The following is a 25,472-nucleotide window of genomic DNA, read 5'->3' as shown; positions in this document are numbered from 1 at the left end:
GGATGGTCCTTACGTGGTGTATATATTTGCAAAAATTCATCAAGCTGGACACTTAAGATTTGTGGTATGTAGATGTATGTATCCGTGTGTGTGTATACACACATATGTAAGTATATAGGTACATAGATTTAAGCTTCACCTATATGTACATTTCCACACATATCAAGCTGTACACTTTAGAGTTATGATATGTGTAATATCATTTTTAAACACTTAAGTCAATTAAGCTTCTTAAGACCCCCACCCCAGACCCACTGCCTCCTCTCTTGGAGCCCCAAGATTTGCCTCAGGAATTGTTAGAATCAGGAGGTACTGAAAACTGTGCTACGACTACAGACTTCAGGGCCTGTCTGTAAAGCCAAGAATACCCAGTATGCTTTTCTGAAGCCAGTGGCTTTCCTGGAGAGCTGGCTTCTGAGGAGAACCCAGCGGCAGGCCCTGCCATGGCCCTTCTCGCCGCCCCGTGCTCCTGGCTGGCTCTTTGGGGTGCGTTTGGTGATGTCAGCCTTTCTAGTCATACTTTGGTTTAGGTTGGGTCCCTCTTTGGCACCAAATAACGGTCTATTTTCTGTTCCCCCTAAGAGCAACTGTGTTCAGTCCTGGTGGCTGGAGGCTCAGTGGTGGAGATTAGGGGTCTCCGCATAACAGCACTAAGAGGAATGGTGGCAGCTGCCATTACTGTGTGCTTGCTTTGTGCCCCTCACTCTCCTTAGTGCTTCATCTGCTTTATCCTCACAGCAGACCCCTGAGGAAGGTACTGGTATTCCTGTTTTTAGACATGGAAACTGGGGAGTGGGGAGGATAAGCGGCTCTCCCAGGGTCACCAAGCTAGGAAATGGCAGGGGCAGTGTGTATCTAAGTCCCCTTCGAATGCAAGGCCTCTAAAATACAGGCAGGGCTCCTTAACATGTGGAGCGTGTCAGGTCCACCCCAGAGTTGGTGGGCGGAGCTGGGGCCCAAGATTCCTCATGTCTGACCAGCTCCAGGTGATGCTGGGCTGCAGGTCTGAGGATCAGACTTTGAGCAGCCAGGCTTCAAACCACTGAGCTTTACTGCCTGACCATGAATGCCTGCAGGTGTGGGTGTTGGTCCTGTTCTGCCTTTAACCACTGGTGTGGGGGGGCGGTAGGATGATGCAGAGCTCTCAGACTGGCAGCCTACAGGACACACAGTAGGGGTGGCAGTGCCCGCTTTGCAGGGTGGCTGGTGAGGATTCCAGGACTTGCCTGGAAAGGACCCCAGGCCAGGGTCACGGACTGCAGGCCCATAGGCTGTAGCCCGCCAGTCCGTCATGAAGAACCAGTTGATCCCCTGGCCGCCATGGCAGAGTCAGGGCATGCAGCATTCAGATGTTTTCCAGCTTCCCTTGCACAGCTGGAGGCTCCCCCGGTGCCGGGCCTGCACTTGTGCAGGGGCTGGGGGTGTGGAGGAGGGTGGCCATTCTGCAGTTGTCCCCAGTGCGTCAGGCCCTCACCACCCATTCTTCATTATTCATCCCCATTAGTGCATGACACTGACACAGGCTTTGACCTGGGACCTGACTTCCAGTTCTGTCTCTGGGACTAATGGTCTCTGTGACCTCTGGAAAGTCAATCAACCTCTCTGAATTTTTTTTTATTTCTCTGCAAAATGGGGAGAACGAACCTGCTGGGCCGGATTGGATCGCTGTGGTGATGATGTAAAGCACTCAGCCTGGTGCTGGGCATGTAGTGGGGGTTTGCCATAAAGCAGCCTTTAGGAAATCACGCTGCTGTATGGGAGGAGAAAAACCACGTAGCCCTTTGCAGCCTTTGGGGATGGCAGTGTGACTCTTGATGGCAACATGGAGCAGCTTTTAGTAAAATCCAGTGCTTCCCCCCCGATCTGTGGGTGGTTTGTGAAAATGCCCACACACCAGCACATCTGCCCCACCCCAGCTCTATGTTGAACTTCGCCAGCAAGGAAAAAAGTGTTCAGATGTTTTTTCTATTTGGTGTAGGAAGAAAGGGTAGCCCAGGCCTTTCTCTCTCATGGCTCTTGAACTTTCTTGAGGCTGTGCATAGTGGCTGCCCGATTTCTGTGCTGGCTAAAGGTGAAGCCGCTCCCTGTTGGCCTGTTAGGCCCCAGCGACCCAGCTTGACGGGTTCGAGCACATTCAGAGTCCTCTGTTACCTGACTTTGTCTGCTTGGCTTGCCTCCAGCACGAATTAACCTGTCTATTTTGCTTTGTGTTTTTTTTCCTCCCTCTAGATTATTTGCTCTCTAATAACTATGTAAATTCTATCATTGTCCATAAGTTTGACTTTTCCGATGAGGAGATTATGGCATATTATATATCGTTCCTGAAAACACTTTCATTAAAACTCAACAACCACACCGTCCACTTCTTTTACAATGAGGTAAGTGCATGCCAGAGGGGTGCATTGGGGCAGAAAGCTAGCCGGTCAGAGCGGCACCTTTGGGCCAGGTGGCCTCGTGTCTGTTGACAAAGCACTTGTGTGCTCACCGTTACTTGATTTTCGTAGTGACACTGTTAGATTTTTGACCTGCTTTAAAAACATTTTTTTTTAAATTGAAAGTTACCTCTGTTTTTAATGTAAAAATTAGTTTGTGCTACCCGAGAGCTTTGCATTCTCGGCAGGAAGAAGTGCTTGAAAGTTAACTCAGGGTTGTGTTGCTCTGTGGGAAAAACACATGACCTGCTGCATGACCTCAGAGAAGTCTCCGTCCTCTGAGCCTCAGTCTTCTCCTCTGAGAAAGGGGAATGATGATCCACACCTTGCAGGATTTTCCAGGGGTTGGATTAAATGAGGTGATGTCTTCAAAGCCCCTAGTATGTACCTGGCTCCTTAAAATCACAGCCATTGCTGTCCTTTACCAGCTAATGTTCCTGGTATTCCTTGGGAGAATTACTAGCAATTTCAGTAAATAAATTGCTGCTGTTTTCCCAGTGAACAGGTACTTGCTAAGGTCGGTTTATCTCACGTACCAGAAGGTACCGATGCCAGCTGTCTTGGGGCTGGTTCATCCTGTGGCTCAGCTGCTTTATTGAGGATGTAGGCTGTTGTATCTGCCTGCTCTGCTGACCGTACAGTTGGCAACTGTCCTCAGGCTCGACCCCTCATGGTCTCATGATGGCTGCGGCAGCTCCAAACATCACATATTCATGTACCACTGCCGAAAAGCCTGAAGAGATTGCTTCCCTTCTTGTTTTCCTTTCTGACTTCCAAAAACACTTGTTTCCCGGAAGCCCCCCAGCAGACTTCCTGCTGTGTCTTCCTGGTCAGCATCGTGCCACACTCCCTCGCAGGCTGTTGGGAATTTGGGAGCAGCCTCGCAGGGCAGCTCTGCTTGGTTTCTCATGAGGCTAGATGTGAAAGCTGGATGGGTTGGGGGATCTGCTTCCAAGAAGGACCCCTCCTGTGGCTGCTGGCGGGAGGCCTCGGTTCCATAGGCTTCTCCAGCGGCTGCTTGAGTGCCTTCATGGCGTGGCAGCTGGCTTTCCCCCGCCCAGACGATCTAAGAGACCAAGCCGAGCTTTTGTGACCCAGCCTCAGAGGCCACACACTATCTTTCCCGCCATATTATTTAGGTCACACAGGTGGGCCCTGACTCCATGGGGGGGGCATAGCCTGTGAGTACAGGCCGTGACGGTCACTGGGCTGTCCTGGAGGTGGGCTGCTACGCAGCCACGTGCTGTCTGCATGGCAGCTGTCTTCTGATCGGCAGTCATATATGCTGTACAGCCTCTCTCTAGAGGCAGACCATCCTCTCAAACATAGTCCCTGAGTGTGAGCAAAATCTATCTAGCTGTCCCCACATGATGCGGCCAGAACGGCCTGAACCTTGGTTTCCTTTTCTAGATTAGGAGTGGGGGAGGACTGGTCTCCGAGGGAAGAAATATTAGTTGTCAGCCACAACCACATAATGTATGGCAATTTGAAAAATTAACATTGCATAGCCCGGTTTCTGGCAGATGGTAGGTGCTTATTAAACCCGTCCAGAGACATGTAGGTGGTCTTTGTTTTGTGCCAGAGGCTCCCCAGGTGGATGAAATTCAGTTCAAAGAGAGGTACCTCCACTCAGGTACAGCTGGGCCTGTGTACCCCAGGATGGGAGGGCAAGACCCTGAGATTCTGGGGCCAGAGCGTTGCTTCTGGAAGAACATCCTACTGGTCACCAGAGGAGCTAAGAGCCTTATTTTTGAGGTGGGCTCAGTTTCGTCATATGTGGGCCAGTGCTACAGCTACCACTTGCTTAGGGTACACATCTGGTGCTCTGCGTGGCATTGTCCTCATTAGACAGTTGTCACCTTGCTGTAGGTTGGTTGTTGCCTCTTCCCTACTCCCTCACTGCCCACCGGTGCCCTTGGTGCAAGGTTGCAGAGCCATGTGGGAAAACTGGCCAGGAGAGGGCAGCAGAGCTCGCCCCGTGCGGCTCTAGGCCGAGATCCGGTCCTGCTTTTCTTAAGGCCCCAGAAGTGCAGTTCTATGTTTCTGAACTGTTTTGATCCCTTCTGATGATATCTTTTTAATGCCAGCAGATTCCCCAAACCCTCCTACTCCATGATTATGTGTCTACTTTTAGTATTTCTAAATGGAGAAATGTGTCATAGCCAGAAGAGATTCCGAATGTCGTAAAACTTCACACTTGCCTTTTATTAGTTGAAGTGGCCTCTAATTTTAACAACCAGCCTTGCTGCTGAGTGCTTGTTAGGTAGGAGGTCCGGTGGGAGGCCCCACCCCCTGAAATCATCTCAGTGACTCCTAGCAGCCGTGAAGTGGGAATTGTTATCCCCATTTTATTGACAAAGGCACAGAGGCTTAGAAATATTACAGCACACAGCTGCGAAGCGGAGAAGAGATCACAGGCCCAGGGCTGGCATTGTCGGGACCCTTTTTGTATTTGTTCTGGGGCGGTCTTGCCTTGCCATTCCTTCCCACATCCCCTCTCTGGGAATGAATCACTAGCTTGAGGTTCGTGGGGGATGATGGTTTTTTCGTCTTTTATGGAAGTCTGATAGGATTCAGAAAGCTGGGTGGGGGGAGGCCTGCCCTATGGGTTTGTAACTTGTCTTTGGTGCTTTTTTTTTTTTTTTTTTAGCACACTAATGACTTTGCCCTGTACACAGAAGCCATCAAGTTTTTCAATCACCCTGAAAGCATGGTTAGAATTGCTGTAAGAACCATCACTTTGAACGTCTACAAAGGTAAGGTTCCTTAGGTGCTCATGCCTTGTCTGATTTCTAACTTGACAGCTGGGGCTTGCTCTCATGAGTCTGTATACACACTTCTCCGGTGGGGACAGGGAGCTCGTGTATGACAGCTGGGGTTGCATGTCCCATGAAAGGCTTGTGATCATGGAACATTTAACTGGCCCCTTCCATGAAGTTTTGTTCCATTGCCTTCGAGTGCGCTCAGTCCTGCATGTTGAAGTCTCCATACAGAGACACATGGTAGTAGTAATGTCCTAAGAAAGGCATATGTGGGACTCCGAGCAGCCATGTGATACTTAGATAAAGCGAAGTTATCTTTTAAATGTCATATTTATACTTTTGTGTTTCAGGCTATAAAGTGTACTTAAGTACAGCCTGGGGTTGTGGAATCTTTAAATAATGCATAGAAGCATTTCATGTCACTAACGGCAGGGGGCAGCATTGTATTCTCAACCTACTGCAAACCCAACAAATTGTCCTTTTGTCCAGATGTACTTAATGCCCAAAACATCGCCTCCGGGAGAAAGCCCTTGCATGGGTTCCTGCCCACCTTGGCACAAAGGGTGCCTGGACACAAGTTTCCTGGCCTGAAACTGGCCTCCGACGGCACGCCTTCTCTGCCTGACATTGGGGTTATTCCCCCTGGAGTCACCACACTGGAGCTGGGACTCCATATTCTCAAGGACTAAAGGGCTTTGACCTTCACGGGTTATGAGTCATGATGTTATTACTTAAGTTGACCCCTAATTGGGATTGGGGGGAGCTTCTCAGGGACTCACTCCAGCTTAGTTCTGGGATTGTGTTAAATTGAAGAGCCTGTCTAAGAGCCGGTGGGCCCCTGCCCAGGGTCGCAAACTGAGGGCCGGAGAGCTGGATGCAGCCCTCAGACGTGTTTTGATTGGCTTAGGTATTCCTTGAAAAGATACATAGTTGCCAGTATTTAAACACGGGGAGATCTTGGGTCATTCTCTGGATTTCTGACTTGAAAGTAGAGACTTGGCTGCTCTGGGCCCACAGTCTTGTAGGGCAGTGGTGAGCTGGTGCTGACAAGCAGCGCCTCTCCCTGGGGTTGAGGCCCGGGCTCCCTAGTTCACAGGCTGGCTCTTCCGGCCTCACTCACTGAGTCACCAGCCCACCCAGAAGGCTTCTGAGTTTGTGCCCTGGTCTGAGCCCCAGTTCTGCAGCCCCTGCTCTCTCCTCTCTCTTGTTCTCTTCCAGCCCATATCTTTAGATGCCTCCTGCCCTAGCCCTCTGTCCCTCTGAGCAACTCTCTCACCATCCCAGTTCCTAACCCTGTTAACTGTTGTCTGTTTTTTGCCTTTCCTTCAATGACGATTCCCGTGTTCCTTATTCCAGTGTCATGTAAGTTATTAACTTCTGGTTTTCTGCTTTCTTAACTTATCCTTACACGTAAATACAGGAAACTTGCCTGATAATGGCGTGGTTTCCATTACAGTCAAGCTAAATGCATTGCTGAGAAGTAGGCTTTCTGATTGCAGTATTAATGTTTAGCCCAATTAATTCATTTTGTTAATTATAAAAATAGCATAAGAACTGCCTTGATGTGTCTGGTTTCATGAATAAGATAACCATTTTTTGAGTATTCCCAGGAGAGACAGAAAAGGTTCAGATTATAGCAGAGAGCTTTTGCATTGTGGCTTTTTTTTTTTTTTAATCTCCCCCAGTTATTTTTGGTAGCTTGACTTTTTTTTCTTCTTCTCTTTTTTTGTGAATTTTCTCAGTGGATAACCAGGCCATGCTGCACTATATCAGAGATAAAACTGCCGTTCCTTACTTCTCCAATTTGGTCTGGTTCATCGGGAGCCACGTGATCGAACTTGATAACTGTGTGCAGACCGATGAGGAGTAAGTGACCGCCGGCGGGGTTGGGTGGGGGGCTTCCCAGGCAGAGAGTGTAGTTAGGGGAGAATTCCATTTTCATCGAGGAAAAATAAAACGCTAACGCAAAACTCCCCCACCTGTGTGTTGGCAGAATGTGGACTTCTGTCCTCTGAAAGGTTCCACCCGCCTTTCCACTTTTTATAACTGTGGAAAGTTAGAAACAACTCTCATACCTCCTAGCGCGGAAGAGGTTACTGAATTCAGCACACCTGTAAATGGGGTGCCAGGCAGCCGGTAAAAAGAGTAAGATGCTCTGCCACCTGGTGAGCGGATAAACAAAACGCGGTGTTTGCATACGCTGTGATAGTTCTCAGCGGTAAAACAAAGGGCTGAAACGGGGCACGCCTGACGCCGGCCACGCCCTGCTTGGACCGTGAGAGCACGATGATCGATGATCGGTGAAGGAAGCTGGGTGCTAAGGACCACACTCTATGTGACCCCATTTATATGAAATGCCCAGAACAGGCCGGTCTGGAGAGACAGAGTAGACTAGTGGTTCCCCAGGGCTGAAGGAGGAGGTGTGTTGGCGGGAAATGGGAATACAGGGCTGTTAGGGGAGGAGAGTTAAAAAGGTTCTAAAGCGGCTCGAGAGGACAGTTGGACAAGACTGCGAATGTACTAACAACCATTAAGTTGTACACTTTAAATGGGAGAACTTTATGGTATGGGAATTATATCGGTGAATCTGTTAAAAAAACCAAACAGCACAACAGATTAAGGTGGTGATTTGGGCCCTAGAACGATGACTACAAGTTCGAGAGCAAGGTTGCTCCAAGTCAGCAGTATCGCTCCTTGGAACTAGGGAATTCTGGGTTCTGGGGGGCTGTCCTGCTGTTCCGTACTTCCCCAGTTTGCTCTGTTTATCAACTGTAGGATCTTTGGCAGCCTCCCTGGTCTCTACCCACTAGATACCAGCGGTGCCCCTTTCCCCGTTGTTTCAACCCCAAACGTCCTCAGACATGGCCAGATGTCTCCTTTGAGGTAAAATCGCCCTCCGGGGAGAGCCACTGCCCCAGAGTGACAGCTCAGCAGAGCCCTGGTGATAAGGGGATCCAGGAAGGAGGTCTCATGGGGGATGGGGCTAAAGCCATCGACTGTGAGCCCCAGTACTGGGAAAGAAGCGGGGATAGGTGTGTGGCAGATCCAACAGGGCATTTGGGAAAAGCAGGACCTTATGGAGATGAGTGGTCATGGATGTGACACATAATGTAGCACTTGATTCCAGAAAAGACAAAAAGTTATTCCAGGAAGGAAGTGGACTCCTCATCCTCTTTGTGGCCCTTCAGTGAACGGTCGTGATGATGTCAACTCCAGTTGTTGATGACTATTCGGGGGGAAGGGAATGTCAAGGGTTTCATCATAACAGGAGGTCATTACACGATATCTACAAAGGTTAAAATTCAAAATAGACGATCTTGCAGATTTTCTAGAGGTGTGGGGGGAACTATCCACAGAAACAGCTCAAAAGTGAAAACATGCCTTCTCTGGAGAGCAGGCAGGGTGGGGGAGGCTGGGCCAGAGCTTCTGTATTTTATCATCAGCTTATCAGTACCCTTTAAACCCATCTGCATATATATATTTAAACTAAAGGTTTAAAAAGGGAAGTGTGTTAACTATCTTTATGGAGGAAAAATTCCCACAGTATCTTATTAAATGGGGGAAAAGGTTGCAAAACATGGTCTCAGGTGGGTGATGGGCTCCTAGGTACTCATCCTACTGTTAGCCTTTACAACATGTATTTGCTATGTATGTTCGTTAAATAGTTGATTAAAGTATAAGAGGGAAGAATTTTTAAAAATTATGTGAAAAAAAAATTGATCCTATGTTTGCTTTTTTTTTTTTTCTTAAAGCACATATGGTTAGATGGATAGATACATAATACCTGCATTTAGATGTGATTATAGGAGGACATAGAAATGGGAATAAGAAAACAGACTGTAGGGTCACAAGTCCCAAAATGTTATTTCTTAGTGGTTGGACTAGGAGACCTTGATGTCTTTTTGCTTTTTCTTCTTCAATTTCCCATCTTCTGAAATGACCATCCATTACTTGAGTAATAATGATAAGACAAACAAAATGCCTTACCCCAGCTACATTGCTCTTTGCAGTGATACCACTTTGGGGGTAGTGAAACTGTGCCTACTAGCTGTTTTTGGGGTTCTGTCCTTGGCAGGTGGGGGACTGATGACCCATAGGGCCCAAGCAGCATGCTTCTTGCTTTCCTGGAAGGAGACAGACACCTCCCTGGGGCCTGGGGTCGAGGGTCACATCTTTGTGCTGTGCCCTCCATATGGTCAGGGCCAGGGGGTTGGATGTGGTTGCTGAGGCCTGCTTTTCTCTTTGGAACTCCTCTTGAGCAGTTTAATTAGCAAGGATTTATTGCCCCATTAATACTCCTTATCTCAGGAGGTGGGGGATCTTGCCACGCTGACGAGCTGCTACTCTTGTGGAATGGCTTGCTAAGGGAGCTGGTTTTTGCTTTATTTACCCATTTTTGTTTTGGGCTGTAGTGGTGGCGGTGGGTGAGTTATAGTGAGGCCCCCAGAGTGTGGGGGGGACCCAAGCAGTCCTCCACAATCGATCGCAGTGTACCTGCCCATTTTCCCTTTGTGTGTGCCGCCAGTAGGGCCAGTGTAAGTGTCCCTTGAGCCTGCTTGTTGTGTGAATATTTGTTGTATGAATGAAACACTCCCAGTGATCTAAGTCTCAGGCCGAAGCCCGAAGGCTCTGTGCTTCAGCTTCCAGGCTAAGGCCGTCCTTTTCCTTGGCAGGCACCGGAATCGGGGGAAGCTGAGTGACCTGGTGGCCGAGCACCTGGACCACCTGCACTATCTCAATGACATACTGATCATCAACTGTGAGTTCCTCAACGACGTGCTCACAGACCATCTGCTCAACAGGCTCTTCCTGCCCCTCTATGTGTACTCCCTGGAGAACCGGGACAAGGTGGGGCTGGGGCCTGGGCCCGCCGTGCCTGCGGGCTGAGGGCTGTCTTCGGGGGGAGGAAGGGGGAGGAACGGTCCCCTTGAATAGGACCAAACTTTGCAAGGGACCAAGGCTTCGAGCCTGAGAGAGATGCTTTCAAAGCACACTGGTTTTCTTTCCTTTCCTTTTATTCCCTGGGGGAGGAGGGGTAGGTGGAGAGAGGGAAGTCTGGGAGGGAGTGTGTGTGTTGCGGGGGGTGGGGGGGAGCTATAAAAGTGAATGAGAAAAGAACACTGACACCAGAAGGAAACAGGGAACCTCTATGAATTTAGGTTTTTGGTTTCTGTGCATCTTTCTCTTGAAGTACTCTCCTCCCCAGTAACTCCTGGTAGCCGCCAGAGCAGATTGATCTGCAGAAGATCCAGCCAGCCGCAGAACTTGCATAGAATGGGTGGGAAGGGATGGAGTGCGCTTCGGAAAAGATCCCAGAGCAGTGACTGTCCGCACTTAGGCTCAGAATCCCATGTGGGTGTTGAAATGCACATTCCCGGGGGCCCGCTCTCCATCTCAGGGATTCTGGCTCAGTGGATCTGTAGTGGGCCAGCAGTCTGCATCTTTACCCCTGTCCCCCCCCCCCCCCCCCCCCGNGGGCCAGCAGTCTGCATCTTTACCCTGTCCCCCCCCCCCCATCCCCCGGGCATTCTGAGCTGGCGGTTCTCAGATCCTACCGGGAGTAGTCCTTCCCAGAGTTCAGGGGCAGAGACCTCAGCAGGAGGCAGGCTGGAGCCAGTTTGTTACTATGCGGGGGCTCCGGCCTCTGCGGATGTGCCCCAGGGGGTTGTAGCTTTCTTTTTGGAGATGGAACATGGAGATTGTTTCTAAAAACCAGTAAATAGAAAAAAATTGCAGCCCTAACCAGATCTCTCAGAGGTAGCTCTGGGAGGCTGAGAGAAAGCATGGGACTTGGAGTTTTCAGACCTGGGTTCAAATTCTGCTTCTTCCCTTTCCTCACTCTGTGGCCTTGGCCAAGGCAGCTAACCTCCGTGAACCAAAGCCGGGTCCTGAAGATCCTCACAGGGTTGATACAAGATGGAGCACATTGAAGTTCAGTACAAACGAGGGGCTTTTCCGAGGCCAGAGTACCTCAACCCCTCCTTGCCCCATTTTGAAAGCTCTTCCTGAGAAGAGGCCTCTCCTGCAGGGCAGTGGGCTCTGTGCCCCAGCTAAGGGAAACTCACATTCCTGGTAATTTAAGGAGCTAGAGTTCTTCTCTTGGACCCAGCCTCTAATCCGTGACTAATGGTGAAGGATTTCTCAGGTGGAAAAACAGAGGCCTGGAGAATGGTATTGGATGGGATTAGATGGCGAATTTATTTTGCAGAGTGGACTTTACACTAGTACCAGGAAAGAACACCCTTGGGGGCGTGGGGGAAGTTGGGGACAGGGCGTCTCACCTTCAGATAGGTGGCTTTTGGCTTCATGTATTTTGTGCTGCTCGTGTGTGTGACCTGGACTTCTCTCTGTCTCTCCCCTAATCCTCACTAGGGAGGAGAACGCCCGAAGATCAGCCTGCCGGTTTCTCTCTATCTCCTGTCACAGGTATGGTTCATCATTTGTCTGTGTCCCCAGTCACATTTGGGGGTCCTTTGGAGGACCAGGCCACATCGCCCTGTCTTCTTTCTGCGTCCCCCATCTTGAAGTAAAACAACAATAAAAGGGAGGGGGGCTTTCTATTTTCCAGACACTGAGCAGAGGAGCTGGTATCTTCTTCATGGTAGTGGGTAGACATTGAATGAGAAATGAAAAATAAATGAAACCTGGTACTTATGTGCTTGGTTTTACCATGGGGACTGAGGTTTTTAAACAACCAAGGAGTGTTCTAAATACTCTGGAAACGTGGGCGGCATGGGTCTTATTCACGGCATTTTGAAATAGGCCCCAAACTGCAAGGTCCAGTGTGTGTATCCTGCGGCAGCCTTGGTTTAACAAACTTCCACTAATGAGGCTGTTTTTAAAGACTTTTGTCATGGTTGTAGTTCCCAGATTACCTCTGGAAGGTATCTTGTAGCAGCCTCCATTCCCAGATTTGTGTCTTGAGCCAATTTGTCTGCCTCCCCCTCCTTAAACAAGTGTGTTTCCTTCTCGTAATTATGTAATATTTACAAGAAGGGAAAAACTCCATGGTGACCCAGTTACATAACTTTAAAAATATTTTTATTACAAGCAGTCCAGACTTTCAGGCCATCTCATTAGACTGTCAAGTAGTCAAACGTTTGACCAGAGCTCTGTTCCCACTTCTGCAATGGCGCAGGTATTTATTGGCTTCGCTGAGAGAATGTCCTTCTGCCTTGGTCCCTGGGCAATTTGGAGATTGAGGCAGGGCTGAGAAGCGTTGCAGCCCCGGCCTCCCTGTGGTGTCTAAGCCAGTCGGGGTCCACGCGGCCTGCTCCTTGCTCCCCCCCGGAGTCTTGTCCTGGGGGCTCTGTTTGCTCGGAGCTCTGCACTGGTGCCCACTCCTTCTGAATGCCCTTCTGTGCGACGGAGCTCGGTGCAAACCCCAGCCTCTCCTGGCACCCTTTTCCGCCGCCTCATTACAAATCTGCCTGAGCCTCCTGCTTGGGATTCTGGGAGTCTGGCAGGGCCTGAGCAGCCAGATGCTCAGCCACAGGAATCCCGTGGAAAGCGCTCCCAAGACCCTGTAGCTGTTGGAGTGCTGCACAGACAGAGTCCCCTCTGAGGAGCATGGGGTCAGGCCACACCCTTTCCCTGAGAACCCCTTTGCTCCTGTTTTCTTCGAGAAGGGCTAGCAATTCAAGAACCAAGTCACCTGTCTCAGTATCTCACAAAAAAAAGTGTAACGTGTGATTTGGCATTTTCAGCCGAAGCAGCAGGGCTCATCCTCCCCTGCATTTTCAATGAGCTTTTTCATGTTGATGGCCAAAATGTGTGAAAACCTCGAATCAGGTAGAAATCTCATATCTTTGGTCCCTGCATCAAAGCGTCCTTACAAAGTATTTGACAAGCACAGCTGCAGAACCAAGAAAATTCACGTTAACAATGCTAATTTAGTGTGACTGGGGATGCTGTCCTTGGAGAAGTCTCCCTCTTACTCCCGTTCCCCAGGCACCTGGTCCCATTCCCCAGATGTAGCAGTGTTTCAGGGTCTGACTCAACTAACTAACTTTCTTTCTTTCTTTCTTTCTTTTTCTTTCTTCTTTCTTTCTTTCTTTCTTTCTTTCTTTCTTTCTTTCTTTCTTTCTTTAACAATGTTTATGTTTTTAATAAATTTTTTAAGTTAAATGTTTCAAACAGGTGAAAACCAGGTTTTCTTTCTACTTTTGCTTCATCGCCTGATTTCTGTCCCCAGAGCCCAGTATAGTTACAGGGTTTTCCTGTGCCCTTCCAGAGACATTGCCTGCAGGGGGTGTTTCTCAACTGGGGGTGATTTTGCCCCCCGGAGATGTTTGGCAGCATCTGGAGACAATTCGGTTAGGTAGAGGCCAGAGATGCTGCCATACATCCTACAATGCACACGACAGCCCCCCAACAACAAAAAATTATGGCCTCTATGGCCAGTGTTTAGAAGTCCTGTTCCATGTGTATGTGAACAAATGCAAATGTGCGCACACACCCTTTTTCTGTATAAATGCAGGTGTGTCCCAAGCTGTGCTACACCACTGGTGTTGTCTTTATATTTTACAACAAAGTAGCAGGTGTGTCTGAGCCAGCTTTGCTAGGCAGCTTTGACTACCCTGATTCCCAAAGCTGTTCTTCTGAATGTTGGACGACAGGGTGGGGTAGCAGGGCCATCCCAGACAGCCCAGCGCCTTCTGCTTTTGCATGCTGGCACAACTAGGCCCGACTCTGGCTCGTGTGGCTTTCCTTCCCCACAGTGTCCACACCTACCAGCGCTGCTGTGGAATCTTGGTGTGCTGAAACCCACCGCGGGGGTCAGAGCTCATTCCAGCGATGGGATCTCTGGGTAGCCAACCCTTTGCCAAGTCCTTGATTGGAACAGGACTCGCCGGCCCCTTCTTCCCATATAACTGAAATATCGGGCCTGTGCCTTCCAGTCTTAGCATAATCAAATTTGACACTGAAGTGCCTGCGGAGAGGAAGGAGTGTGCTGGTTTGGCTGCTGAGTTCCCACGTTGCTCCACTTCAGGCAGATTTGGCTTCACCCAGCCATGAGGGACAGTCTTGCTTTAATGAACTTCCTTCCGCTGGGGAGCAGCCAGCCAAATAGGCGAGAGTCTGAATGAAGGAGGGGCCGACCCTGGAAGGAGAGAGGCAAAACTGGCTTCTCCTAAATGGGACCCATTCTTTGGATTTTGCTTCACGGGGAATGCTGCTTAACACGGGACCTAAGTAGCCCAGCCTAGTTGTTTCTGATCCAGGAAGGAAGTGGTGGAGAGATTGCAGGCTGTAATGCAAATCTGATGTCTTCTTTCTCACCAGGTCTTCCTAATTATACATCATGCACCCCTGGTGAACTCGTTAGCTGAAGTCATTCTGAACGGTGATCTGTCTGAGATGTACGCTAAGACCGAACAGGATGTTCAGAGAAGTTGTGTAAGTCATTAGCGTTGGGACTGTTCCTAGACCTTGATAAGAAGCCGCTGCTCATTTTGCTCATGTGTGTGTTTCTCTAAAACCAGAAACCAACATTCTGCCTGTACGGCAACGATGATGTGTAAGCTGGTCTGGGATTCAAGGAACCTAATCAGAATCTTGAAATGTGTACCCAGGAAAACTTGGGTTGGGTACTGAGTGGATCTGATTGATCGTGTGTTATTGAACAAGAAATCGTACTCCTCTGGGCCCCAGGTTATGTATCTGTGAGACACTGTTACTGGGACGGAATGAGAGAATACCTTGTCTAAGGCACAAATACCTACAGAGACTGGACAGAGAACATCTATGAATGATGTGGGCCCCCGTGAGAGTGCAGTAGGGAAGGGTGGGGACTGTGGCAAGTTGGAGTGCGTATGCATCGTCTGTCAGCAGCTGCTGTTCCACCTCCGCTTGCAGTTCTGCAGGAATATGGATGCAGTAGTGCCTGGTTTCCTCATGTTTCCAGAGAAGCTGGAAATCTGCATTTGGATGCAAACACTCCCAAGTTTTAAATGATCACCCAGCTGTGGCCTAAACAGAGCACGTCTGCAGTTTGTGCATGTTTGTGAATTTTGCACTCTGCTAAAGGAAGGCTCCCGAGACTGGTGTTAGGATTTCTTCCAAGGTTTTCCCAGCTTGGCCCCTGTGTCTCTGGCCTGTCTTTCCCTCCTACCATCCTGCTTCTGTGTCCTGAGCTTCAGGCTTCCTTGGTACTGGTGCAGCTTCCTTTTTCCCCAGTGTGCCCTGTGTTTCTGCCTCTGTCCCTGTGCCTTTACAGTACCTGCACCCTGGAAGGCCCTTGCTCCTAGTTCCCTCTCCTTGAAGCAGCTTTCAGCAGCTCTGGCAGGCATCTTGTCTCCTCGTATCTGTTGCAGCTTGGGCTGAGATGAGCACAGTGTTTCACACAAAGGCTGTTTCGTGAGCGCTCTGTGTCTGCAACCGGTTTCTCAGGCGGTAGGCACAAAGGTAAAAGGGCTAGGTTTGCCCTTGGGGAGTCGACTCTGTTGCCATACCTGAGCTAGCAGGTGGGTGGAGAATGATCCTATAATATGAAAGGCTAGGACCGCCCGGAGTGCAGCATCGGGAGTCCCTGCCCTGCTGGTTTTTCTGGTGTACGGCGGCTTGCCCGGGCCATTTTGCTGTTTAAGGGAGTCATAGAGCTTCTGAAAAGGTTCCCAGAAACTTTCTGTCCTTGTTGGTGGTGGCATTAGTTCAGCTGAGTTGAAAGGGGCCCTTTCATGGCCCCTGTCTGGCCTATCCCTTCTTCGATTCATTCAACAAGTGTTTATTAAGCCCTTTCTTTGGATCAGGCACCGTGTTAGCTCTGCGAATATACAAAATCCTAAAGAGGATTTGTCTTGTTGCAGCTTTATAGTCCGGTAGGAGAGACAGCTGTTGATCAAATAGACAGACAAATGTACTGTCGTAAGTCTTACAAGTGCTCTAAAGGGAAGGAGCAGCTCTTGGCAAGAGGACGTAACCTAGAGGCGACAGGGGTGATGGGTATTGAACCGGAGAGGACTCCCCTCGGGGCCTGTGCCAGGGTACCATAGATGAGAAAACGTGGGGCGGACTTGGTGTTTATGGAGCTGGAGGTATTTCTCTGCAACTCTCTTGAACTCCGTCTTGCTGACCAAATGCGAGCGGTGGCGTGCTGACTGCGTAGAACCCATGGGGCCTCCCGGTCAGGGCTGCTGAGGGCCTGCCAGCCAGCGGCTCCCCTTGGACGTGTTGTTTCACCCCATTTAGAAAACAGGGAGAGCAGGTCCTACTCCAGAGGGCGTTGGTGAGGATGGGAGGGAAATACGTCCAAAGTGTCCATCAGGACCCGAGGGGTCCAGTCCAGCCCTCAGAGCTGTTTGGTTTGGTCTTTGCAGTATTTGAAAGAAAATTTTATGAATGACCAACTTTAACATTTAGGAAGTTTCACAGGAAAATCCAGATCTTGGGATTGCGTTGAAGAGTTAGCAGGTCTGGTCCTCATTATACACGTGTTTCCGCAGTAAGCTTGTCCGAGGTGGCCCCGGCCATCAGACGAGGCATGCTTTTGCCATCGGATGTGCCCGCTCCCCACGCAGCCTGCTGTAGACCCGTATGGTGTTTACGTTAATAGCAAGCTGGGATGTACTGAGTCCCTCCGGACTTTCTTTGGTCGCTGCTTGGGCTTTGTCCCAGAATGTCTTCCCGTAAGACATTCAGTGCCACAGTTTGACTTGGTGTTCCAAGAGATGAACGCAGAGATCTTTGGGGTGCTGGGGTTTGCAGGTTTTTTCATTGCGACCGATAGGCATGCAGCTGTGAGAAATAATCATACCCTTGCCCTTGTCATCCCCCAGTGGTCACATCTTGCAAAACTCTAGTACAGTATCACAGTGGGATACTAGCCTCAATGCTTGGGGTTTGCAATGTGAGCAAAAGCAAATTGCACAAGGTTCCTGGCGACCACTCAGCTTGGGATATCCACTTTGGTCGAACCCTCTAATGAGAGGGAGCATTAGGAGATCTGTTCTTTCTGTTCTTTCTCCTGCCGGCCTCCTTTTGGGATGAAGTTCCTGCCTCCGTTATGATAGACACACAACTGCTCGTTGTGGTGGGCACCTGATCTGAAAATGAGATTGTTTTGAGCGTGGAAGGAATTGCCGGCCCAAGTGAAAGTGTCTGCTTTCTGCTTCCGGGTATCGCCTTTCCCTGGGTGCAGAATCGAACTTTGTTGTGTTCGGATGACTGCACTTGAAACTTGGGCAGAGTGGAGGTGAACCCCATTTATGACTTGGTTTACAATAGTCCTGGTAAGATTCACCTTCCTTCCCTCTGAGCAAGAACGGTCTCCTATTGTTTCCTGCCTAACTCGGATGTGGTTTGATCATGCTTGTTTTAAGTTTCTTGATCTTTTTTAACCTACTTTCTCCTTCCCGTAATTTGTAGATAAGTTACTGGTATTGCTTCATTTTTACCAGCAGACCTTTCACAAAACCAAACCAAAATTGAAGAGAGAGAAGCAGAGGGAAGAGCAGAGTTATTTGAAAAGTCTGTAATTTAGGGTTAAATTCAAAACACATCAACATGGTTAGGTAAATGTCTAATTGAAATTCATCTGTGCATTAAAATCATATGGTTCCTGCTAAGGGCCAGTTCTTGTTATAATTCTGATGCAGAGCAGATCCTGTTTCTTGTTGAGGGAAATAGAAAAAGAGAACACTAATCCTGAAACTGCTAACGCCTCGTTATTTTTGCAACATGAACATATAGATGAGATTATGGGATATGCATCGTTACCTACAGGTGCTTTCTTTCTTTTTTTTTTTTTTTTTTAAGGGCCTGTTTTTGTCCTCCACTTCTGTGGAATAGTTTCCTCCGTTTTCCACTCATTCGGTCCGTGTCTGAAGCAGAGATGCCGTGGTGCTCAGGGAAGACAGGACCCCTGGCCTCGCTGGGCTTCCCAGGCCTGGCAAGCGGAGGGGGCTGTGTCTTGGAGATGCTGGCATCACCTGTGCCATCATGAGCTTGCCGGAGATGCTCAGGGGTGCTCACTGCAGGAACGAGCAACTCGATGGGTGAACTGGGGGTCGGGTCACGAGGGCTCTCATGATGTTCTTAATGACTCTGAAAGCAGAAATAGCTTCAGGGCCTAACCCTCACATGCCGTCTTGGCTTTGCCCCGCGGAAGGCTTTCGGGAGGGTGCTAGAGCGGTTGCTCTCCGTACGCTTCTGCTTCCTGCCTTGAGGGACAGTCTAGCGGGGTGGACTCTGTGGCTGCCCAGGCCCCCCAAGTCCTGGTTCCTGGTCTCACTAGGTATGCCCCAGGGCAAGTTAGTCTACCTCCCCAGCTCTCCGTTTCCTCCCTTCTCCGCTTAGAATAAAGGACATGGGCCTGCATAGAGGATTAAATGCAGGGTAGAGTGCTTCTGCTAAAGCTTAGTGCACATCAGGACCTAAATACTAGATGTTATCAGTACAACGATCTTAGTTTCTGAAGCCACGCAACAACCCCGAGTCCCCTACTTGGGACCTCCTTTCTGGGGATGATTAAGGTAGGGGCACACTTAGAACACCCCTTAGGAAGGTGCCTTATGACCAGACACAAAGACACCGAGGGCCGGGTGTTAGCAACAACGATGACAACGATAGCACTAACAGTTAAGTGTTGCTGTTTGGTGGCAGTGGGCTGAGTTCTGCATTCCTGGTCCTGCAACTCAGCCAGCCCCAGATTCGATCTCTGGAAAGTGCAAATGCTTAACCAGCTTATATGTGTTCCTGTGGTTGAATGGTTGTGAATTCAGAATGGGGACTGAGAATCCTGGGGCAGAATAGGCTTGTTTGTCCCAAAATGAGGATGTCGACCACCCCTCTATAGGCACCAGTTCAGCCAGCTGCAGTGGTCTCCAGGTGATTCTCTGGGGATCCCAGAGAGTGCGGGAGTGCACAGCTAAAATGTTAGCTGCCAGTTCTCTGCATGACATCTGTCTTCCTGGGAGCTGGGTCAGCTGCTAGCAGAGCACTCATTGGGTCGTGGCATATGGAGCCAGCAGCTGAGAAACTAGCAGTCTGACTCCTCCGGCTTCCATGTTTGCAGAAGCAGAGCACTGGTCGTTGGCTTGGGTCCCCTGATCACTGTTGCAGGGCTGTCTTTGCAAACCAGGCTTGAATCAGACGTCAGCCGGGCCTTCTGCATATTGAATGCATCACACAGAGTAACTCCGTTTGCAGCCCGAATTAGAGTTCCCCTGAATCTTTCAGTGACCCTGACCTTACTCATGATCCCTGGCTAATCAATGCTGCTTCTGAAGCGCACACATTGTTCTTCCTGAAAGTGGTAAGAGGCTTCTGGGAGACGGCCGATGGTGCACACCGAAGGGAAAGACAGACCACTATAAATCAAGGGCCTTAATTGGCACAGATACAAACATTCCCACAAAAGAATTCAAACTCATTGTGTATTCTTCCTTTCTTGTGGGGCCACTGTGGTCTGTCCCCTAATCCCTGAATGGAATGCTAGGTCCCTGTCACCACCGGTGCCCGCAGAAGTAGTGAGCGTGGTGGTGCTGATTCATGTGTAAGAGGATGTGACAGAATCAAAGAGAATCCAGAGTGTAGCACCTTCCATTTACCGAGTAGGGTGCTGTTGTGAAAGGGAGACCTCTTAGAAACAGTCACCTCTTTCTTTCTCCTGTGCAGGTGGGGCTGGACAATTGACGGAAGTCCCATAGTGTGGAGGCTCACGGGGGGATAGCCTTTAGCCAGCGCTGTGGCTGACCACACCTGGGGACCAGGAAGGCTGCCTCTGGTCCAGTGAGCCCGAGAAGGGCCAGGGGTTCTTGGAATGGCCATATATAGGAGGAGCCAGCAGGGAAAAGCAGAGTGGGTAAAGTGGGGGTGAGGTGGGGTGGAGAAGATTCCGTGGCTTGGACCCTAGATGTCTTTTCTGCAATTGCCGGGCAGCATGACACAGAGTGTGCTGGGGTGGCCCCAAGGCTGGGGACTGCTTGCCCCCTGGTGTGTGGTATTATCATCCTCCCCCTCCCCAATGTTGAATGGGGACCCTCCCTAGCCTGCATAGAGCCATTTGTGAATTCTTCCAGGTTTCTGTGAAAATTCGGAAAATCAGGGGTAGGGATGGAAAAATGAGGCACCCAGTACTTCTGGTGTCTCTGTCCTGGGACTTGGTTAGTTTTTATCAGCCGCCTGGCCTCTGTGGGCATTTGAGTTTTTTCTTTTTCTTTTTTTTCTTTCTTTTAAAGATTTTATTTATTTATTTGACAGAGACAGCCAGCGAGAGAGGGAACACAAGCAGGGGGAGTGGGAGAGGAAGAAGCAGGCTCCCAGTGGAAGAGCCTGATGTGGGGCTTGATCCCAGAATGCTGGGATCATGCCCTGAGCCGAAGGCAGATGCTTAATGACTGTGCCACCCAGGCGCCCCGGCATTTGAGTTTTTTAACGAGACTCTGAGTTTCTTGAAGCCTGGTCAGAATTACTTATTTATCTATTTGACAAATGATTATTGGACAGGTACCACACACTGTTCTAGGCACGCTGGTGCAGTAGGGAACAAAACAAAGACCCCAGACCTCTGAACTTCTGTCATAATGGGAAGAGAGAGGAACAATGAAACTATTAGTAAACATTGTAGCATGTTAGAACGTGAGAAGTCTTTAGAAAAGCGATAGTAGTAAAGCAGAGAAGGGAGGGGGGCAGCTCTAAGAGGCTTGAGCGGGGTGCAGTTCTCCATAGAGTGGCTAGGGTAGGGCTCATTGGGAAGATGACAGTTGAACATAGATGTGAAGGAAGTGAGGGAGTGAATCATGAAGATTTTTGCAGGAAAAGCACTTTGGCCAGAAAGAGCAGTCAGTGCAAAGGCCCTGAGGCAGGAGTGTGCCTGGTGTGTCAGGAACAGCAGGGTGCAGCATGGCAAGGCAGAGTATAGTAGGGTGAGGTCAGTGAGGAACAAGCCTCTGAGGCATGTGGTGCCTTGGGAGCCATTGGGAGACTCCAGAGTTCAGATGAGGAGAAATGGAAGCATCGTAACCTTTGTGTCCCCAGGGTTTAGAATGGCTCCTGCAATAAACATCAGTTGTCTTGAAATAACAAGGGAATTGAGCACCTTGTCTGTAACGAGCCAAGGAGATCCAGTCTTGGTCCGTGTTGGAGTCTTCCTACCGGAAAACTTGGTTTTGCTCAGGGTGCTTTGTCTGATGGGAGGCTGGGGGGCCGCACAGGGGTGAGAAAAGGGCCACTCCGTTCACTTCCCTCTCCGATGCTCCAGCGGTTTAATGACTGTGAGCCAAGGAGTGGTGTGAATCAGCTCACTGCCCAACTGAAGACTACAGACGAAGCAGGTGGACATAACTCGAATCCCGGGAGACAGATTGACTGCCTGCTGACCACTTGCTGTGATGCCCATAACCTTACCCCAGAGGACCCTGCTGGAAACCTCCAGCTTCATGAACAGAGAGAAGGGAAGAGAACGCTACAGGGCTTTATTGGCTCACACGGTATTGCCCTGGTCCCACTACCACGATGGGTCATTCCCCCATAAAAGCACTGCCCCTCTGTTCAGCACTTCCTGCATGCCAGGCTGGATGGCTTGCTCACCCCACTTCCCCCTCCCACATGTGTTTCTGGAGCACCCACACGTGCCAGGCAGGCACTGTGCTGGCCTTGGGATACAGGACAAATGAGACAGATGAGGTCCCTCTCCTGATGTTCTGGTAGGGGGAAACAGACAGTAAATAAGCATGTCAACACAGATTGAAGATTTAGATCTGGGAAGAAATAGAAACCAGCTTTGGGAGAGGAAGGTGAGTGAAGGCCTCCCGGAGGAGGTGGCCTTGTTGGGTTGGAGGACTGAAGGATGAAGAGCTGAGTTGGGGGTTGTGGGGGCGGAGGATGGGTTGTGATGGGCAAGGCGTGGAAAATGGTGAATCAGACACCTTTGTGGGCATGAGCTGGCTGGCTAGGATCAGAATAGGGGCCACTACGCAAGAAATACTGGGCCAGTGGGAGACGGGGGTGTTTCTCATCTTGTTCATCTCCTCTGACGTCTTCTTTTAGGTTTCTGATAACCTAGAGTGTGGTGGTATTTTTATCACATTCTGTTCATGAGCTGGACTCCACCCCCAGACCTCAGGTGATCATCCCGTCCTCCCCCAGTGCCTGAGGATGGCAGGTGTCCAGCCCCAGACCCCCATGCTGCTTCTGTTTCATGCCCTCTGTCACCGTCTGCAGCGATAGTCACTCCCAGTTTAGTATGACATGTGGGCTTTTGGGCCAGATGTTTGGGGTAACTGGGAGTTCCCAATATCCCACAGTTAGTTCTTTCTAGAGAATAAGAGTAAAACACTGTCCTGAGGAAATATGCCGCAAGTGTTTGGTGTGTTGTCGTTTACTGAAAGAGGTATTTAGTTTGGCATAAGCCTTGAACACACCTCTTCCATCCTAAGTATCTTGCAATTAATTTCTCCCCCAGCACTCATTAGCTTGCATGCCAGGCACAGCACTGGAGGACAGACCAGGCAGCACTAGGTGTTGAGGGGGAAAGAAACGATGGACTGGGGATGAGATGAGGCTGGTCTCTTGCAGGCCTGGGAGCACCCAGACCTTGGTTTCTGGGCAGCCCCAGAACTGTCTTGCTTCTCACATGGTCATGGTGCCTGGTGTGTGTGCAGTGCGAGTCCTTGGAGCTCTGGGATCATTCTGGTGCCAGATTGATGGGCATCTCTTTGGTTTTTGCCTCTGCAGCTGTAACACTCCCTGATAATTGGCCAGTTCACGGAGAAGAATGCCACCCTCCTCTTGTTAACGGAAGTGGCCTGTTACCTCCTTCACGCTTCTCCCGATGGGTTCTATTTTCCCCCTTAACATTTGGCAGCATTGTCCAGTTGCCTCTCTGATGTGGTTGCAGCTGTGCGTTCTGACCATGCGTTGGCCTCAGTTCAGCAGCCTTGTGTTACGCAGGGTTCGGAATGGGGTGCGTGCACCCGGGGATCAGTCTGGCCTTTATGCTCTCTGATGTTTGCTTGCTGATCCCCACCTTCTGGAATGAGAAGAGGCTCACTCTGCAGCAGTTATCAGCCGAGCTTCCCTTCACAGCCGGTTGCAAAGCCATGGGCTGTTGGTTATGGTTGGTACAGGCCTGGGTCACCGCAACCCCCTATGACATTTGGAGCCTTGTGTATACGAGACCAAGTGGGGAATCATGACACATTGTGGGTGGCTGTCACGATGGTCAGGTCAGGAGGCTTCCTGGTGAGTGGTATGTCAGCCGTCCCTGAGCTTTTGCAGCATGGGTCCACCTGCTGCTCTGATTAGCCTGACTGGGGCCTGGCTGAGCCCTTACATCGGCCCTGCCGGAGGCTGGCCCCACATTGTCAGGCTTGCCAAGTGCTCATTGAAGGGGGTGAGTGCTGGAGAAGTGCTGCAGAGTTGTCAGGGCTGTGGGCACTGAAGCCAGACTCCCTGGATCCAAATCCTGTCTCTGGCGCTGGCTCTGCTGAGCGGGTGACCTTGGGCCAGAACTTTGCCCTCTGCAGCTCCCACCCTCCCCTAGTCGGCTGTTGGAGGGTAAAGCGAGTCAGTGCATGTAGAGTGCTCACAACAGCACTGGGCACATTTCTTTTGCCCACTGGGCATTAGTGATGGTCGTTAGTACCCGGAAACATGTAATAAGGAGGTGTGCTACCTTTGGGCACCTCACAGCAGCCCTGTGGGGGAAATGCTGCTATGAGGCCTGTTCGGTGCCTGTGGGAACTGAGGCCCTGGGAGAAGTTGGTGAGCGGTGGGACACTGAGTCTGGGCGCTGGCTGCTCCAGCATCCCTGCGGATCCCACCCGGCCTTTGTGCTGCACACTCTGCCAGTCCCGGCCCCGAGGCTGGAGGCTGGGGAGGCTGGCCAGGGGCCCAGGAGCGCTTTGGGGATGCTGAGTATAGCCCACTAACAAACCAGAAAGCCAGTGAGCAGACAGTTTGTAGGAGCTAGGGAGCCAGATTTAAAACAGAATGTGATTGGTTTTTAGAAGTTAGCCTCTCCCCTGGCATCTCTTCTACCCCAGTGATCCCTCTGCCAGGGCTCGAAGGTGACAAAGTATTTCTAGAGCGCCTCTCTGTGGCAGGTATCGTGCCAGGCGTGTTTGCATTCAGGATCTCATTTTAGCTCTGTGTCAGTGTGCGGCGGAGCTGCTGCTGTCTCTCTTTTACTCATGGGGAGACTGAGGCTCATTTGGTCAGGGGCCCCGGACCTGTGAGAGTGAGGTTGGTCTCGGGTCTGCCCATACATTGGGCATGTTTCTGTTAGTGTGGCCGGCCTCCTTTCTTAGGGGGAAGACCTTGCTCCTAGTTCTCAAATGCCTTACCAGAGCTGTTTGAACAAAAGGGTTCTAGTTGCTTCCTCAGAAGGTGAGCAGGTTAGGCCTGGTGGAGCCTGAAAGGTGAGCTTTCCTAGATCCTGGCGATAGCTCCTACAGAGCCAGACACGGGGGCCACATCACCTGTCCTAGCCCGTATCCGCCCCCTCTGGCCACCAGCTGCTTCTTCCCGGAGCGGCCTGCCTGCTGTCCCTACACTGCTTTTCCTGGCCACTCCCTTCTCCCTTCCCCACTGAACCACTGAGTAGGTACAAAGAAACACACTCAGCAGGTTGGATCTACCAGGTACAGAGGCAGGAGTACCCTGACAACTGTCCCCAGGCCATGAGCACCGTGAACTCCCATCAGGAGCCGGTGACTGGAGGGGCCGTCCAGCTGGCCCAGCACCACCCCCTGACTTCTTGTGTGCCTGCCGCTCCCTGGGGGGCTGGCCAAGCACATTGTGTCCCGGAGCACCGCTGTAGTCACCAGGCACACCAGCTCCAGTGACCCTGGCCTTGACAGAAATAAAGGGTGAATGGCCAGAGCTCTGAGCTGGCCTTCCTACCATTCTCCTCTCTTCCCAAGTGTTCTGGCGAACTCCCGCTACCATTCAAGACTTGGACCAGTCATTTCCTTCTCGGTGAAGCCCTCCTGCGCTTCCGCCTCCCCTGCCTGGCATAGTTCCTCACTCCTTCCTCCGTGCCCCCGGTGTCCACGTGGGCACACGGCGGACCGCTTCCTGCTCCTGGTGTTCAGTCTGGTGCAGTGAGTGAGGTCAGGCCCCTGGTGACTGCTGTGAGTCCAGTCTTCACACTTGTCTCGGTTGTTTCTAGCTTGTATTTAGGGCACTGGGACACTCCGATTTCATTGAACACTCTGTAGGTAAATGTTTTTTACCTACAGGGATGACGTAAATCAAGTGCAGTGATCTTAGGGGTGTCAGTGGCTTTGTGCTTACTATTATGTTTGTGTGTAACTTAGGGCAAGACAGAGACGTT

General features: G+C 50.4%; 1 protein-coding gene across 10 annotated transcripts in view; it reads left to right on the top strand.

Annotated features, from left to right (window-relative positions):
* Window positions 1-25,472, top strand: part of CLEC16A (C-type lectin domain containing 16A) — a 200,762-nt gene that overhangs the window by 18,712 nt on the left and 156,578 nt on the right. For 8 of the 10 annotated variants that reach the window (XR_002143384.2, XR_002143385.2, XM_034670367.1 and 5 more), the window contains exons 4-10: window positions 2,230-2,378; window positions 5,083-5,188; window positions 6,551-6,556; window positions 6,937-7,060; window positions 9,868-10,042; window positions 11,567-11,620; window positions 14,480-14,593. Coding sequence is in view for 8 of the 10 variants with exons in the window: in XM_034670367.1 (XP_034526258.1) it covers window positions 2,230-2,378; window positions 5,083-5,188; window positions 6,551-6,556; window positions 6,937-7,060; window positions 9,868-10,042; window positions 11,567-11,620; window positions 14,480-14,593 (728 nt within the window). In the remaining 2 variants the exon portion in view is untranslated. The remainder of the gene's footprint in view (window positions 1-2,229; window positions 2,379-5,082; window positions 5,189-6,550; window positions 6,557-6,936; window positions 7,061-9,867; window positions 10,043-11,566; window positions 11,621-14,479; window positions 14,594-25,472) is intronic. The other 2 variants (XM_011229177.3, XM_011229175.3) reach the window with 1 other exon arrangement.

This window comes from Ailuropoda melanoleuca, chromosome 10 (assembly GCF_002007445.2).
Source record: "Ailuropoda melanoleuca isolate Jingjing chromosome 10, ASM200744v2, whole genome shotgun sequence".
In the NCBI taxonomy this organism is placed as follows: Eukaryota; Metazoa; Chordata; class Mammalia; order Carnivora; family Ursidae; genus Ailuropoda; species Ailuropoda melanoleuca.
The sequence above is the reverse complement of the archived record's forward strand: the minus strand, read 5'-3'. Positions and strand labels throughout refer to the sequence as shown.